This window comes from Callorhinchus milii, unplaced genomic scaffold (assembly GCF_018977255.1).
Source record: "Callorhinchus milii isolate IMCB2004 unplaced genomic scaffold, IMCB_Cmil_1.0 Scaffold28, whole genome shotgun sequence".
Lineage (NCBI taxonomy): Eukaryota > Metazoa > Chordata > Chondrichthyes > Chimaeriformes > Callorhinchidae > Callorhinchus > Callorhinchus milii.
This window is the reverse complement of record NW_024704769.1, coordinates 426218-442686: the sequence shown is the minus strand read 5'-3', so window position 1 is coordinate 442686 and position 16469 is coordinate 426218. Positions and strand designations below refer to the sequence as shown.

Here is a 16469-nt window from a genome sequence, read left to right as displayed (position 1 = left end):
ATAGAGGGTACAAGAACTTCCATCGCAGAAAGTTTGGAGTGGGACTGGTTGGAAGCTCTTTCAAAGCACAGGCACGATGGGCAGAATGATCTGTACTGTAGGATTCTATGATTCTAGCCCTGGTGGCTCAGTGGGCAAATGGTCCTGTGGAATGAGAGGTTATATTAAGGTCCCCGTTGCCTGTTTGCATGGCTCAGATTAGTTATGATCTCATGGTACTATTGGAGAGGAGTTTCTCCAGGTATCCTCGTCAAGGCATGAGGAAGTTACTGAAGACGTGCCTAGTTAATAAAGAATAATGCAAGTTCATCCTCATCAGGGAAGTAATTCAGCAGCTAAAAGTAAGTGTTAAATGCAAAGTATTTTCTACTCCAAACTTAATTAGAACAGAAGTGGCAGACAAAATTTTGACCAAACCAGAGTAATCGGTAATAAAATAATTCTTGCGTTTAATAGTCTTATCACGTTGTTGAAGTCTCAAAGCGCTTCACAGAATACACTGAAAATTGATTGTATTTTGTGGGTGAATCTATACAAACAAAATACCATTTTGTGTGTGTATTAGCCAAAATCTCAATAATTGATTGACAAAGACATGATTTATATCTCATCGGAAAGGTCTTGGAAGCACAAGCGTCATGAGCATATTTTTTTTCAGGGATCCCCTATTGTTGATGAGCTGTAGTTAACAAATGCTTTAATTAAGCCCCAAAATATGAGGTACGCACGCAACAGGAAATCACACACTGCTTTAGAGCGATACCTCGCAATAATACATTCTGCACAGAGTTGTGACAAAACCATGAGCATATTTTGGAGGATTTATTATATAAAGTATAATGGTGTAATATAAAATATTATAATTAATATAAAATATGTGATCTATAGTAAATTATGATGTAATGTGAAATATAATACTGAAATCTATTTTTCCACACTGGATCCTTCAGTTGCAAGTTATGACGGGTACAGCAAGTAATATATAATGTAAACTAAAATTCAAATGAGCTACAGCCAGCGCTCTCAGGAGAATTTTCTCAGGAAAGTGAAGATACTTTTAAGGGGATGAATAAAGTAGACACCAGAATTAAACTGACAGATTCAGGGTGTATGTAACGTACAATAAAAAAAATTATTTGTGTAGCCCCTTTCACGTTGGGAGGATGTCCCAGGATGCTGGAAACCTGTGGACAGTCAGCGGGAAGGATGATGATAATCCTTGCATTTAATATAGTGCTTTATCACAGCCGTGAGGCATCTCACAGTGCTTCACAGAATTGGCTAAAATGAATTGACTGTATATTTTGTGGGTGAAATGCGGCAAAGCAGTGTCCAACAGACAGCGAGGATTGAGTGACCAATTTAGGACGGTTGAAGGGGAAGAAAAAGCATTAAATAATAATAATCTTTGCATTTTGATGTAGTGCCTTATGAATATCAGAATTAACTAAAGTAAAATGACGGTGTTTTGTGGGTGAAACCAACATTGTGAGAAACCGTGTAATCGGGAAGGAAGGTGGTAACTAACGGTTGGCATTTCCCTCCAGTGGTCATTGGGGGAAAAAATCACCGGTATGAAAATGATTGAAATTGTGGGGACATTGCTGTGTGCGATCGGCCGCCGCGTTCGCCCACAAATACACAGTCAATTCACTTTATAGTATAGTCTGTGAAGCGCTTTGAGACGTCTGGAAGACGTGATGAGGCGCTGTGCCAAATGCCGCGGTGCTGTGGTCTGTTGTGTGGGGACAGTAATCCATGACTGTCCGGGACGCTGTTGTGCCAATCGGCCGCTGCCCTTCGCCCGCGGTTTACAGCCGCTTCCTCTTACAGTGTATCCCGTGAAGCGCTCTGAGACGTCTCGAAGATGCGATGAAGCGCTGCACCAAACGCCAGGAATAGGAGTAATTATTATTATTATTATTATTATTATTATTAGCGCCGAATTGAAGTCGGTGTTCGCTGCTTTGGCTCCGGGAGGGGGTGGGAGTGAGCGCGGCCCCCGGTGCAGGATGTGGGGGCAGTGCCGGAGTGAGTGACGGGCGCCTGTACCAACCCCGGGGACGGCAGGAGGAAGGCAGTGTAGGGGACGGCCACTGCCGCGCCGCGTGGCTGCTCTGTGCTGTGGGGCAGTGCGGTCTCAGCCTCAGCCTCAGCCTCAGCCCCGCAATGGCTCACATCTCCTCTCCTCTGCACCGGGTCGGCGCTCTCCTCCGCCATCTGCACCTCTCAGCCCACAGGTAAAGCTCTTTAGTCGGTCACTGGCGGTGGTCTGGACCTTCATCCCGTGGGTGGGTCTGTGTCTCTGTGTGTGTGTGTGTGTGTGTCTCTGTGTGTGTGTGTGTGTGTGTGTGTGTCTCTGTGTGGGTGTGTGTGTCTCTGTGTGTGTGTGTGTGTCTCTGCCCCTCTCTGTGTGTGTGTGTCTCTGCCCCTCTGTGTGTGTGTGTGTGTGTGTGTGTCTCTGCCCCTCTCTATGTGTGTGTGTGTCTCTGCCCCTCTGTGTGTGTGTGTCTCTGCCCCTCTGTGTGTGTGTGTCTCTGCCCCTCTGTGTGTGTGTGTCTCTGCCCCTCTGTGTGTGTGTGTCTCTGCCCCTCTGTGTGTGTGTGTCTCTGCCCCTCTGTGTGTGTGTGTCTCTGCCCCTCTGTGTGTGTGTGTGTGTCTCTGCCCCTCTCTATGTGTGTGTGTGTGTGTGTCTCTGCCCCTCTCTATGTGTGTGTGTGTGTGTCTCTGCCCCTCTGTGTGTGTGTGTGTCTCTGCCTCTCTTTGTGTCTCTGCCCCTCTGTGTGTGTGTGTCTCTGCCTCTCTGTGTGTCTCTGCCCCTGTGTCTCTCTCTCTCTCTCTCTCTGTGTCTCTGCCCCTGTGTGTGTGTGTCTCTCTCTCTCTCTCTCTGTGTCTCTGCCCCTGTGTGTGTGTGTCTCTCTCTCTCTGTGTGTCTCTGCCCCTGTGTGTGTGTCTCTCTCTCTCTCTCTCTCTCTCTGTGTCTCTGCCCCTGTGTGTGTGTCTCTCTCTCTCTCTCTCTCTCTGTGTCTCTGCCCCTGTGTGTGTGTGTCTCTCTCTCTCTCTCTCTGTGTGTCTCTGCCCCTGTGTGTGTGTCTCTCTCTCTCTCTGTGTGTCTCTGCCCCTGTGTGTGTGTGTCTCTCTCTCTCTCTCTCTCTCTCTCTGTGTCTCTGCCCCTGTGTGTGTGTCTCTCTCTCTCTCTCTCTCTCTGTGTCTCTGCCCCTGTGTGTGTGTCTCTCTCTCTCTCTCTCTCTCTGTGTCTCTGCCCCTGTGTGTGTGTGTGTCTCTCTCTCTCTCTCTGTGTGTCTCTGCCCCTGTGTGTGTCTCTCTCTCTCTCTCTCTCTGTGTCCCCCTGTGTGTGTGTGTCTCTCTCTCTCTCTCTCTCTCTCTCTGTGTCTCTGCCCCTGTGTGTGTGTGTGTGTCTCTCTCTCTCTCTCTGTGTGTCTCTGTCTCTCTCCCTCACATACCCACAGATCTCTGAGTGCAGATTAACTCCTCTCCCCATTCCCCTCTGTCACCTCCCGCACTGCCTGAATGATGAAATCCGCACTGCTGTTACACTATATGGCACTGAGAGCAGCGGCGGAGTGTGGGCTGTGCTGTGGATGGCTTTGTTGGTACAGATTCCCAGATATAACCCACAAACTGCTTCTATGTCTGTGTCCCCGACCAAATGTCTGCAAACTGTGATTGAGAGAGAGAGAGAGGTTTAAAAAGTCTGCCTGTTGCTGCTTTCCAGGCTTTCTGAGTCCCTTTAAGTACTTTCTCGTCCCCCAACTGCAGCCAATGAGTTTACAATCTAAATTTAGAGTCTGCTCTGCCCTCCTGAAGGCTGTGACTGTCCTGTGTCCCCCCCACACCCCCCCCACACCCCACACACATACATACAGGAATTGCAAATCCATCCATCCAAGCTGCCCCTCTCTCACAGCCTCACTGCTCTGTCTGTCACATTGCACAAATATATATATATATATATATATAATAATCCTTGCATTTGATATGTCTCAAAGCGCTTTCACAGGATATACTGTAATGAATTGTGTCAATGGTACCCAAAGGCAGGGCAGTGGAGGGGGTTTGGGATGATTATCAGTGCACTGGAGTGTGTGAGGGGGGCAGGGGTGGGTGTGCGAGAGGGTGTTGTGGTGTATAAGCACAGGGATGGACTTCTGATGCCCACTGACCTGCTTTACGCTGTAAAACACAACAACAATAGGTTACCTTTAACCTCTGGAAACACCATTGATGTGACTTATATAAGTATGAGTTATGTCAAACATAGCATAGAACATATACTCTTGAACATAACTTGGGCTGATGTACGACTTAGGCTATGATATGATTTGTACAGGTCGGACTTATGCCAATTTTACTGTAGATTTACACATTGCCTTTCATCTCGAGAGGACTCCCAAATCGCTGGACAATGAGGGTTTTGCACCTGAGTGAGCTGTGGGTTGGGATCAGAGAGGGGTGGAGAGCAACGGTGTGTGTAAATACCAAATATTGATAGCATTTAACCTCCCCCCACCCAACCACGGGCACCGAGCCAGCATTATCGACACGAAAGGCACTGCATAATATAAATGAAATAGCCGTGAAATGAAGGATTTTTTTTTAAGGCAGGAGAGGGGTGATTGTCATCCAGGACATCGACTGGGAGACACTCGATTTTCTTTTCCAATAGCGTGGGGGTGGGGGGGAGTGGTTGAGATGGGGGATCATTAAGATCTACCTGAACAGGGCAAAGACGCGGAACTCAGTTGAATGTCTCATCTGAACCGAAGGATGGCTCTGACAATGTAACTCACGCTCCCCATCCCCAACTGCGCTGTATGGGGTGTCAGACTAAACTGTGTGAATGAGGCCTCAAGCTCCTGACTCCCTCGCAGGTGAGAGTGGTCTGCACTGAGCCACATGGCGGGAGGGGGGGGGGTGTTTGTGACACCGTTTGCTCTGTTTCTAGGACTCGTGCTTTGATCTGTTGCAGTGTCTATCTGTCCTGTCCGTCTTCCTTGGGACTTCCTGTTTGAACCCAGTCTCTAATTGCACTTCCTGAACAGCTTCAGTTTACGGTAAAGGGCACTGCGTGTGTGGGTGTGTGTGGGTGTGTGTGCTGCGTTCACGCTTAGATTGTTGTTGCGCTCTCTCTATCCGTCCATCTCTCCAAGGTGACAACTCCCCATTCCCACTGCTGGGGGTGTGGGTTGTATTGGCAGAGGTGCTGTCCTTTGGAATACAATGCAAAATACAAGAGGTTAGAGGTTCAGATGGATGTTAAAGATCCTGTGGTACTATTCGTAAAGGGAAGGGAGTTTCCCATGGTGTTCTGGCCAACAATTTTTCACATAAAATTGGTCACACGACTGTTTGTGGGACACTGCTGTGTGCAAATTGACTGCCACTTTCCCCCCCAAAATACAATCACTCCACTTTATAATATATCCTGTGAAGCGCTTTGAGACATGCTTCGACGATGTGATAAGGCGGCGCCGTGTCAAATGCAAGGATTATGATTATTATGATCTTCCTGTACAGTTTTGGGTTCAAGCTACAGCCCTCCTGGGGGTTGGGGGTGGGGTTTCACTTGTTGGTGAGTAGGAAACAAGAGCAGGGAATTATAGTGTGTTCGGAATAGTTTGATTAGGAAGAACTTCAGTACACAGAGGGCGGTGAGAGTGTGGTGCTCTGGGACACTACCCTGTGTGATGGGCGCTACATAAATGCAGGTTGTTGTTGCCACAACAGAAACCCTGGTCACCAATGTCTTCAAAGTCAACGCCTACATTGGCACGGCCTGTGTAGAGTTTAAATACCGGCACAGTATCAAAATCAATTTAAAGAGGAGTGAGAGTTTCCACGTGGTATCGTTCTCTGTGACTGTGTGTGTGCTGCCCTCGTTCAGGGTGGAGGTGGGAAGGAAGTGTGTCTGTCGCACGGCTGCTTGTGCAAGATTTGCGGTAAATCTTTGCTGAGTTGGCTTGAGTGGTTGTAGAGAGTGAGTGACCCCACTTGAGTTGTTTGTGCGTTGTGGCAAGTGTTGTGTGTTTTCCTTTTGCTCTCCCTCCTTTACAAGCTGTAGCTCAGTGGTTAGAGCACTTGGCTCGCAAGCGAGATACCTGGGTTTGATTCCTGGGCACCGCACAACTTTAGGCAAGTTTCCTTACTCCACACGCACGCCTCTCCCTACCAGCAGTAAGTAGGAACCCAGTTGTTAGTCATTTGGCGGATCACTTTCAATCCCTCCAAATAAATAAAAGAAATATTAATTTGGTCACTCAATCCACGACTGTTGGTGGGACGCTGCTGTGTGCAATTGGCTGCCGTGTTTCTCTCACAAAATAGTCACTACACTTTACAGTGTGTCCTGTGAAGCGCTTTGAGTCATGATAAGGCGCTGTATCAAATGCAAGGATTATTATTATTATTATAACGTTCCTCCTCCCTGTTGTGTCCCGGTAGGAGCGAGGCTGTGATTATCTCAGGCAGGAAGCTAGCCAAGCAGATCCGAGGTGAAGCCAAGGTGGACGTGGAGCGGTGGGTAGCGGCCGGGAACAGGAGACCCCACCTCAGTGTCATCCTGGTGGGAGACAACCCGGCCAGCCATTCCTACGTCAGGAACAAAACCAAAGCTGCTGCAGATGTAGGTACGGAACTCACTGGCTCACGCTCTCATGCCATTCTCTCTTGCACGCTCCCTCTTGCGTGCGCGTGATCTCTCTCTTGCGTGTTGTTGTTGTTGACCCTCACAATTGCCTTTGGGATGAACAGGTATCACCAGTGAGACCATTCTGAAGCCGGGCAGCGTCACCGAGCAGGAGCTGTTGGGGCTGATCGACAAACTGAACAATGATCAGAAGGTGGACGGGTTATTGGTGCAGCTCCCTCTGCCAGGTAATCCCGCTGGCTGGGGCTCACACCCCTGGGGGGAACTGTAGCTTAGTGGTTAGAGTCCTCGCCTCGCAAGTGAGAGGACCCAGGTTCAATTCCCGGGCAGCCTTGTGCGAAACCAAGGTGCTTGGGGCGGGGGGCAATGGAAGCTTCATAACTGGTCGTTCTTTGTCTCTCTCTCTCTCTCTCTCTCTCACACACACACACACACACACACACACACACACACACACACACACACACACACACACACACACACACACACACACACTAGAGCACCTCAATGAACGCAAGATCTGCAACGCGGTGTCTCCCGGCAAAGACGTAGACGGTTTTCACGTGATCAATGTGGGCCGCATGTGCCTGGACCAGAATGCCATGCTACCCGCCACGCCCTGTGGAGTGTGGGAGATCATCCAACGCACAGGTAACGCTGGGCCGGGGCAGAGCCAGAGTGTGTGTGTTATTCACTATAAAGTCTAGTTACCCTGTCTGTCAGGGCTGGGGCAGAGGGTTGGTATGTGGTGTGTGTGTGTTATTCACTGTGATATCTGGTTACCCTGTCAGTCAGGGCCGAGGTAGTGGGAGGGCTTGTGTGGGTGTGTATGTGTGGTGGGGGGGTTATTCATCAAAAGATGATGACAGAGAAACGCAGACAGAATTCAGGCAACTCCGCACTAATAACAATGTCCGAATCGCCTGATAGAAGAACCAACATCTGTCCAGTCGTGTTACGTGGGTTTCAATTGGTGAGTGTAGTGACTGTTTGTGTGCGCGCGGCTAATTTTAACAGCACAGTGCTTGTCCCTTGTGATCTCTGTTCCACCATCGGTGGTCGCGATTTCAGCCACTAAACCCCAAAACTCTGGAACACTCGCCCTCTATCCCACCGCCTCGCCCCTTCCTTCCCCATCTTCAGGTCGCGCCTGAAGACCCTCCTCTTCGACCATGTGGAGTCCTGTAGCTCAGTGGTTAGAGCACTCGCTTTGCAAGTGAGAGACCTCAGTTCAATTCCAGGCAGAGGGTGAAACCTCGGGCAAGTTTCCTTACTCCACACAGAGCCTAATAATAATCCTCCAAAACCAAAAACAATAATAAATTGGTCATTTTCAATCCACGACTGTTTGTGGGACATTGCTGTGCGCAATTGGCTGCCGCGTTCGCCCACAAATATACAGTCAATTCACTTTACAGTGTGTTCTGTGAAGCGCTTTGGGACGTCCTCCCGACGTGAAAAGCGCTATATCAAATGCAAGGATTATTATTATTATTATGTCTACGGTCACTTCCCCCTTCCCCCCGGCTCGGAATCCTGGTCCCCAACTGTCGAGCGCTCTGGGATGTTACATAAATGCAGGTTTGTTGTTCTTTTCCTCCCTCTCCCCCTCCCAGGAATCCCGACCCTGGGGAAGAATGTGGTGGTGGCCGGACGGTCAAAGAATGTAGGGATGCCCATCGCAATGCTACTGCACACGGATGGCAGACATGAGAGGCCGGGAGGTGAGCAGCAGCGCCCCCGGTACCCAGAGATCCAACTCCAACTCCCAGCTCCAATTCTCCACTCCACTGCCCACATCTGTCTCACCTTCTAGCTCCTTCCTTCCCTATCCCTCCCTCTTTGTTTCTCTCCTTATCTCTCTCTCTCTTCCCCTTCGCCTTGCTCTCCCCCTCTCCGCTTTCAAGACCCTTTTGAAAACATCTCTTTAATTGTGCCTTTGACCTGGCGGCTGGGGGTTGGTGGTGTGTGGGGGGCGGTGGAGTGCCTTGACACGCAGAAACTTACTGCCGTGTTTAGGAGTCTCCGAATTATCACAAGTTCTTTGTTCTCCACAAACTCCACCTGGTCTGTCTGCGTCCACTGGTCAAAGTATTTCACACACTGTTCTTTCTGCTTCTCGTAGCTGCTGGACGGTCTGCGTTGGTGGGGGGGCGATCTAACCTGGGGGGCTTTGTCTGTCGAGAGGGTGGGGGTAAAGGGAGGGAGGGAAAGAAAGAGAGAGACTTTAGAAACACAGATTTAATATCATGCTGTACAGTGTTTAGAGTGATCGCCTCACAAGCGAGAGGAGCTGGGTTTGATTTCCAGGCGGGCCGTAACCTTAGTTTCCTTACTATATAATATATATATATATATATATATATACATACACAGACACACCTCTGTTTAGTCAGTAGGACTAAAGTCCTTACCTCCATTGCCTCAGTCCTTGTCAAACTCCATTGGTTCCCTGTTACAGAACGGATCGATGTCAAGATCCTCACTCTGGTAGGTCCTGGCTCCCCCCAATCTCTGCAACCTGTTGTCTCCCAACACCATTACCCACTGCCCCCACTTGACTGGCTCCAGCCGCTCCTTATCCCTGAGGCCCTCCGCCCCACCATCGGCGGCCGTGCTCTCAGCCGCTACGCCCAGAAGCTGTGGAACTCTCTCCCTCTATCCTTGCCTTGCCCCCTCTCTTCCCATTTTCATTTGAAGACCTCCCTTCGCTCAGCATCGGGCTCCGCCATTGTTAAGCACTCCAGGACGCTGCATGGCAGGAAGAGCGATATATAAATGCGAGTTGTTGTTGCAGTAGGAACCCAGTGGATTGGCGGATCGCTTTCTGGGAATAATAATCTCGTCAAAAAGATTAAATAACTAAAATAATATTGTGGTCACTCAATCCACGCTCTTTGTGGGGACGTCACTGTGTGCAATTGGCTGCTGTTTCGCTCACAAAATACAGTCACTTTATATTCACTTTAGTGTATTCTGTGAAGCGCTTTGAGACGTCTCGAAGATGTGATCAGGCGCTATGTCAAATACAAGAATTATTATTGTTACACGTTGGACTCTCCCTGCCGGAGAGGGAGGAGTCAGTAGGACATTAAGTGGATGTGGTGTTGTTGTAGGTGACGCCACAGTGACCATCTCACACCGCTACACACCCAAAGAGCAGCTAAGAGAACACACCAAGTTGGCCGACATCATCGTGGCTGCGGCAGGTGAGGTGGCGATGGCAGAGGGGGTGGGCACAGGTGGCAGAGGGGGTGGGCACAGGTGGCAGAGGGGGTGGGCACAGGTGGCAGAGGGGGTGGGCACAGGTGGCAGAGGGGTACCAGCTTGTTGAACTCCCCAGAGCTCCGTATTGCACGCTCTGAGAAGAGGGAGTGAGGTGGAGAGGGATTTTTGGTTGTGGTATTAAAGCCAGTGTTTGGGGTGCTGTACCCCCACCCCGAGTGCCCACTGCTCACTGATGTCTCTCTGTTCCGGGGCTGCAGGGATTCCCAACCTGATCACAGCCGACATGGTCAAGGAAGGAGCTGCCGTCATCGATGTCGGCATCAACCGTGTGGAGGACCCGGTCACCGGGAAAGCCAAGCTGGTGGGAGACGTGGACTTTGAGGGTGAGTCAGTGAGGGTCGTGAGGACACACGGAGGTTACACGGGGCTAGATTCTACATACATGACCAGCCGGGTGTCACTGACACACACGGAAACTGATCACCATGACCGGCCGGGTGTCTGACACACACGGAAACCCATCACCGCGACCGGCCGGGTGTCTGGACACACACGGAAACCCATCACCGTGACCGGTCGGGTGTCTGACACACACGGAAACCCATCACCGTGACCAGCCGGGTGTCACTGACACACACGGAAACCCGTCACCGTGACCGGCCGGGTGTCTGGACACACACGGAAACCCATCACCGTGACCGGTCGGGTGTCTGACACACACGGAAACCCGTCACCGTGACCAGCCGGGTGTCACTGACACACACGGAAACCCGTCACCGTGCTTCAGTGTTTCCATATCAGCCAATGTTCCGAAGATGTGGCCACTTCTCCCGAGTGAAAAATGCCCCTGTACCTGGAATGGAGACCGCACTCTCCTCTCTCCCCGCAGAGGGAGGGGGTGCAGACCCTGGAGCGATCGATGGTGTAATGGCTGATGTTTAACCAGCTAAGAACATGCTCTCTCTCTCCTTTTCCGAGGTCGGGGAGGAAAGGGTTAACGTGTGCTGTGTCCCCGTGGCTGCCGTGTGGTGTGGGTATTAGATTAGAGACGGCTTTCCTCGTGACTTGATAAATGACGGGCGTTTGGTTTCGCTCGTGACTGCGTCTGTCGATGAATCGGGAGCTGTCAGTCTCCCCATTGCGCTGTTTAAGTGCTTCACGTATCGTGTTCCCTTTAAAGTGGGGGAAGCAGCTGATGTACAGCAGCAATCGTCCCCTCCCCCCAGCTCACACTCACTCACACTCTCACATGGTGTGTGTGCACTCGGGGGGGAGCTGGGGGGTGGGGGAGGCGGTGAGAGTGCAATCACACATGTCTGACCCCGAGTTATGTCTGTTGTGCCCCCAGAGGTGAGGAAGAAAGCGAGTTACATCACGCCGGTGCCGGGGGGAGTGGGGCCGATGACCGTGGCCATGCTGATGAAGAACACCATCATCGCGGCCAAGAGACTGCTGACCGGCCGGACAGACTGACCACCCCCCCCACACTGGGGGCGGGGGGCATACAGACTGAGCCCCTACACTCCTGGACAGGCGGAGCCTCTCCTCCCACACGGACTGACTAGTTTTTCTGTAACTGATTCCACTCCAGAAAAACGCTGCTATTTATTAACTTGAAGGTCGTGTAAATCACTGACAGTGGCATACTGCCCCTCACCCCCCGGTCCTCACTTCACACGGGGGTTATTGTTGGGGGGGCTGAGGGGTGGGGGGGGGTAATGTATGGCTGAGTGACCGGTACGTGATGAGAGGGATTGTTACATTGATGTTACGTTGGCTGCCAAATGAGATTGACGTGAAAGTTATTTTCTATTGTGCGGATCAGGAGGACCTGAGCAACAGGTGTGCGAGTGTGTGTGTGTGTGTGTGCGGGGGTGGGGGGCACTTGTGTACGTGTGTGCATGCATTCGCGTGTGTGCGCGCGTGTTTATTTGTGTGTGCTTAGCTCGCCTGTTACGAGATGTCAGAAATAAATCCAGAAACAAACCGAATGTGGTGGTCTGGTGTGATCCAGCTCGGTGGCTGGGGGGGAGCGCGGCTGTGGGTGGTGGGGGGAGCGCGGCGGTGGGTGGGTGGGTGGTGGGGGGCGCGGCTGTGGGTGGGTGGGTGGCGGGGGGCTGTGGGTGGCGGGGGGCTGTGGGTGGGGTGGGAGGCGCGGCTGTGGGTGGTGGTGGGGGGGCGCGGCTGTGGGTGGGGGGGGCGCGGCTGTGGGTGGGTGGGGTAAAGCATCACCCCTTTGTAAGCCGACGTCTTGAAGCCCATCACAGGATTTCATTGCAAAACGTAGCGGCTGTATTTTCTGGCGAATGTGGCAGCAGCAAAAGGTAGGAAACTCGTTTAGTTTTCTCTTGATCGGAGGGGTTGGGGGGAGGGGGATTATCAACCCAAAATGACATAATCCTTGCATTTTGGTGGTTGTGGTGGAGACTGTTTCTGCCGGCAAGCGCAAGATCGGGTGTCATGCTCTCGCGACATCTTTGGGGTTTTTTTGTTGCTCGTTTCCATTAATTAGTCATTTCACAAGAATCACATGAAAGGGACTGTATTTTGTGGGTGAAACGCGGCAGCCAATTGTGCAAAGCGGTGTTCCTACAAACAGCCGTGTGGGAAAGGAGTTAGTTTCTCCACGTCCTGGCCAACAATTTACTAAATCTCTGAAAAAAATCGGTTCCTCAATCTACGACTATGTGGGACAAATTCACTTTACAGTTATCCTTAGCACAACAATGTGCTAAGGATCTATTCCAAATGCAAGGATGATTATTATTGAGTGACAAATTTAATAATTTTTTTTGAAGGGTTTATTACCCCCGGAAAAGCGATCCGCCAATCGACTAACAACCGGATTCCTACTGACAGAGGTGTGTGTGTGTGGAGGAAGGAAACTTAACATAAGAACAGAAAAACATAAGAATTAGGAGCAGGAGTCGGCCATTCAGCCCCTCGAGCCTGTGCTCCGCCATTCGATAAGATCATGGCTGATCTTCAGACCAACTCTAATTACCCGCCCTATCCCCTAATCTCTCTATTTTTAAAAAATCTATCAGTCTCAGCCTTGAAGATGTTCAAGGACTGACATCTACAGCCCTTCTGGGGGAGTGAATTCCATAAAGTCACTGCCCTCTGAGTGAAGAAATGTTTCCTCAACTCTGTTCTAAAAGGCTGACCCTTAATTTTCAGACTGTGACCCCTGGTTATAGATTCTCCCACCGGGGAAACAGACCCTCAGTGTCTACTTTATCAGCCCTTTAAGAACCTTATATGTTTCAATAAGATCCCCCCTAATTCTTCTGTACTCCAGAGAATACAGCCCGAGTTTATTCAGACTATCCTCATAGGTCAGTCCCCTCATCCCAGGAACTAACCCAGTGTTAGTTGCCCAACATTTCGCTCTGTCCCACCCAGGAATTGAACCCACGTTCTCTCTCCTGCTAAGTGAGTGCTCTAACCACTGAGCTACAGGACTTTATGGGGGTTATATTGTTCAGAATATTGTTCAGTCCGTCTCGTTGCTAGGTCTCACACTCACTCCTTCACATTCACACTCACACATTCAACACACACTCAACACGCACGCACTTAGTCTCACTCACAAACTCACAAATCTCACTTCTACACCCGATCAATCTCACTCACACAGACACCCAGTCTGAATAACACTCACTTAGTCTCACTCACAGATTCTTACCCACACACATATACACATGCATACAGTCGTGCTCACTTATTCATACACACTTATATTCTCAAACACACACACACACACAAACATGACGTGGACTGGTAACACGCCAGAGTCTGGCAGCAACAACACATGACATTTACACGGCGCCTTTTGCATCAGGCGGACGTCCCAAGGCGCTGGACAGTCAGGGATTTGGACCCGAGCTGGGGGTTGGGATCAGGGAGGTTAGGGGTAGGAGGGTGACTAATGGAATGGTCGAAGATGAGAGTCTTGAGATGAGGGTCTTGCTCATTGTTATTAGATAAGTGGGGGGGTCAACCTTTATAAAGGTACATTTATAAATACAAAGTTTTTGTGGTTTGATGCTGAGCCGGAGAGTGGGGTGACCGAAGGCTCAGTTGGAAGAGGAAAGTATTCAAGTAGGATTTGAAGATGAGCAAATGGGGGAGCGGCAAGACTGAGGGATTGAGGCAGTTCCAGTGATTCTGCGCACTCTTGATTGGTAACGTTATCCCATCCTTTTCCAGAACTGCGATCTGTCTGGCTGTGACCTGCATGAGGCCAACTTGAGGGGCTCAAACGGGAAGGGAGCCATCTTCCAGCGCCTTGGGACGTCCTCCCAACGTGAAAGGGCAACATTACCCCATCAACAAGAGGAGGAGGAGACGGAAATACAAGACCTCCATAGCCAGTGGAGAACGCATTCATGCAATCCCATTCTGCACACACGCACCTTGCGCTCACCATTACAGGCACTGCTTCAAGCTGCTCTGGTTCATTTCCCACCATACGCTTGGGAGAGAGAATCAGCTGTCCTCCCATTCTGACTCTACTCCAGATAATTATTAGCCGGACAGATTGGAGACTTTTTACAATCGTCTGTGTGATTTTGAGTGTGTGTGTGTGCGAATGTGCGTGTATAAGTGTGAGTGAGTGCATGTAAGTGTGTGTACACGCACACAAAATGGCAATGGTTAATGTAGAATTTCAGGTGGGAACACTCCTCCCATAGAAATCTGTCAGGGAGTTTTCGCATGAAACAGTCCTCTTTATAAACAGTTGATGGGGTGGGATGAAGGCTGGAATGGAAGGAGGGAGGTGGGGTTGTGGAGGGATCGCTTTTCTGATTCAGCCCTCGAGTAGGGAGGGGAGAGGTCCTGGGTTTTGTGTTCACAGTGTCCAAAAGTTCTCACAACCTTCTTTTGAAGGTGGTCAGTGTTAGAGGGAGGAAGGGGCGAGTGAGACAACACAGGAACGAGTGACAAGGGGTTCAAAAGTGAAGTTATTAGGGTAAGGTTGGGGCAAGAGCAGCTTTGGTTGATGCCCTGTGTGGGTGACCTTGACCTTCGCTAGGCCAGGGGTCAGAGCAGCATTGGGGTGGATGGGAGGAAAGAGGGGGAATGCAGTGATTGTGAAAGGGGGCAACACATTTCTCGAGCACCAAATGAAGCCGTGTATTTACTGAGAGGAGGGAGAGGTTTCGGTGGGGCTCCTGTGCACTGCTTTTAGTCTAGTTCACAGGCTGCCAACTCGCTGTGTCTGAACGCCTCACCGAGGGCCACAGCAACCAACGACACTCGTATCGCGAGCGCCCTTCATATCGGAAAGCCGTCCCAGGGTGCTGGACAATCAGGGGTTTGGGACTCGAGCTGTAAAGCTTAAGTTTCAGCACTTTGCTGAGCTCCAGGGCAAGATTTAACCTCTCTATCTCACCAAGGAGATGCTCTCTTCGTTTATCTGCAGATGGAAACTATTTGGCCCACAAACTGTATACAGTGGATTTGTTTTACAGTGTATCCTGTGAAGCCCTTTGAGACATCTAGAAGACGTGATGAGGCGTTGTATCAAATGCAACGATTATTATTTACTCAACACAGGATTGGTTTGAATAATAATAATAATAATCCTTGCATTTGATATAGCGCTTTTCACGTCGGGAGGACGTCCCAAAGCGCTTCACAGAATATACTGTAAAGTGAATTGACTGTATATTTGTGGGCGAACGCGGCAGCCAATTGCGCACAGCAATGTCCCACAAACAGTCGTAGATTGAAAATGACCAATTTATTATTGTTTTGGTTTTGGAGGGAATATTATTAGGCTCTGTGTGGAGTAAGGAAACTTGCCCAAGGTTTGGCCCTCTGCCTGGAATTGAACTCAGGTCTCTCGCTTGCAAAGCGAGTGCTCTAACCACTGAGCTACAGGACTCCACAATAAACTATTCTCTCAGCATCGCTTGTGGATTTTGCCATCGCTTCCTTACAGAAGTTGCGCTCAGGCGAGAGCGCTACCTCACACACGTGTATATCCGTAAACCAGCACCACATCATTAAACCTGCCTCAGTCTGGCACAATACAGGCGGTGAAAGCCAAAGCTGGTCAGGATTCGCATAGAAAGGATTAATCAGTCGGTGGCCATTTGAGTGGGGGAAGCAATTATTGCATTAATGTAGAGTTCTGTAGCTCAGCGGTTAGAGCACTTACAAGCGAGGGGACCCAAGCTCGATTCCCCGTAGGCGAAATGTTGGGCAAGTTTCCTTACTCTACACCCCCCTGTTTATAGCATTAAGTAGGAACCTGTTGGATTGTTTTTCTGGGGGTAATAATGCTTTCAGATAAATAATACTTTGGTCACTCAATCCATGACTGTTTGTGGGACATTGTTGTGTGCAATTGGCTTCTACATTTCATCCACCAAATATACAGTCACTACACTTTACAGTATATCCTGTGAAGCGCTTTGAGACCCCTTGAAAACTTGATAAGGCGCTGTATCAAATGCAAGGATTATTATTATTATTCTCCTGCTTTTACCCTTTCTGCACCCTCTTCTGTTTCTCCCCAATATCTACCCAATTTCCCCTTCGAGCTAATCGGGATCTTCCTGAA

At 50.0% G+C, this 16469-nt stretch overlaps 1 protein-coding gene across 1 annotated transcript; it reads left to right on the top strand.

The window, feature by feature from the left end:
* The first annotated feature begins 2065 nt into the window (after positions 1 to 2065).
* On the top strand, positions 2066 to 11886 carry mthfd2 (methylenetetrahydrofolate dehydrogenase (NADP+ dependent) 2, methenyltetrahydrofolate cyclohydrolase). The gene is made up of 8 exons (XM_042344591.1): positions 2066 to 2240; positions 6463 to 6647; positions 6772 to 6894; positions 7166 to 7318; positions 8284 to 8391; positions 9784 to 9876; positions 10153 to 10278; positions 11244 to 11886. The coding sequence occupies exons 1-8, from the start codon at positions 2170 to 2172 to the stop codon at positions 11366 to 11368; spliced, it is 984 nt and encodes a 327-aa protein (XP_042200525.1). The 5' UTR covers positions 2066 to 2169; the 3' UTR covers positions 11369 to 11886.
* Positions 11887 to 16469: the final 4583 nt, after the last annotated feature.

What these genes read in the sequence shown, in the direction of transcription:
- mthfd2 (XM_042344591.1), top strand. Translation starts at nt 2,170, where the DNA reads ATGGCTCACATCTCCTCTCCTCTGCACCGGGTCGGCGCTCTCCTCCGC. An exon ending in CTGCACCTCTCAGCCCACAG is followed by an intron (nt 2,241 to 6,462) that starts GTAAAGCTCTTT and finishes GTGTCCCGGTAG; the next exon opens with GAGCGAGGCTGTGATTATCT. An exon ending in CAGACATGAGAGGCCGGGAG is followed by an intron (nt 8,392 to 9,783) that starts GTGAGCAGCAGC and finishes GTGTTGTTGTAG; the next exon opens with GTGACGCCACAGTGACCATC.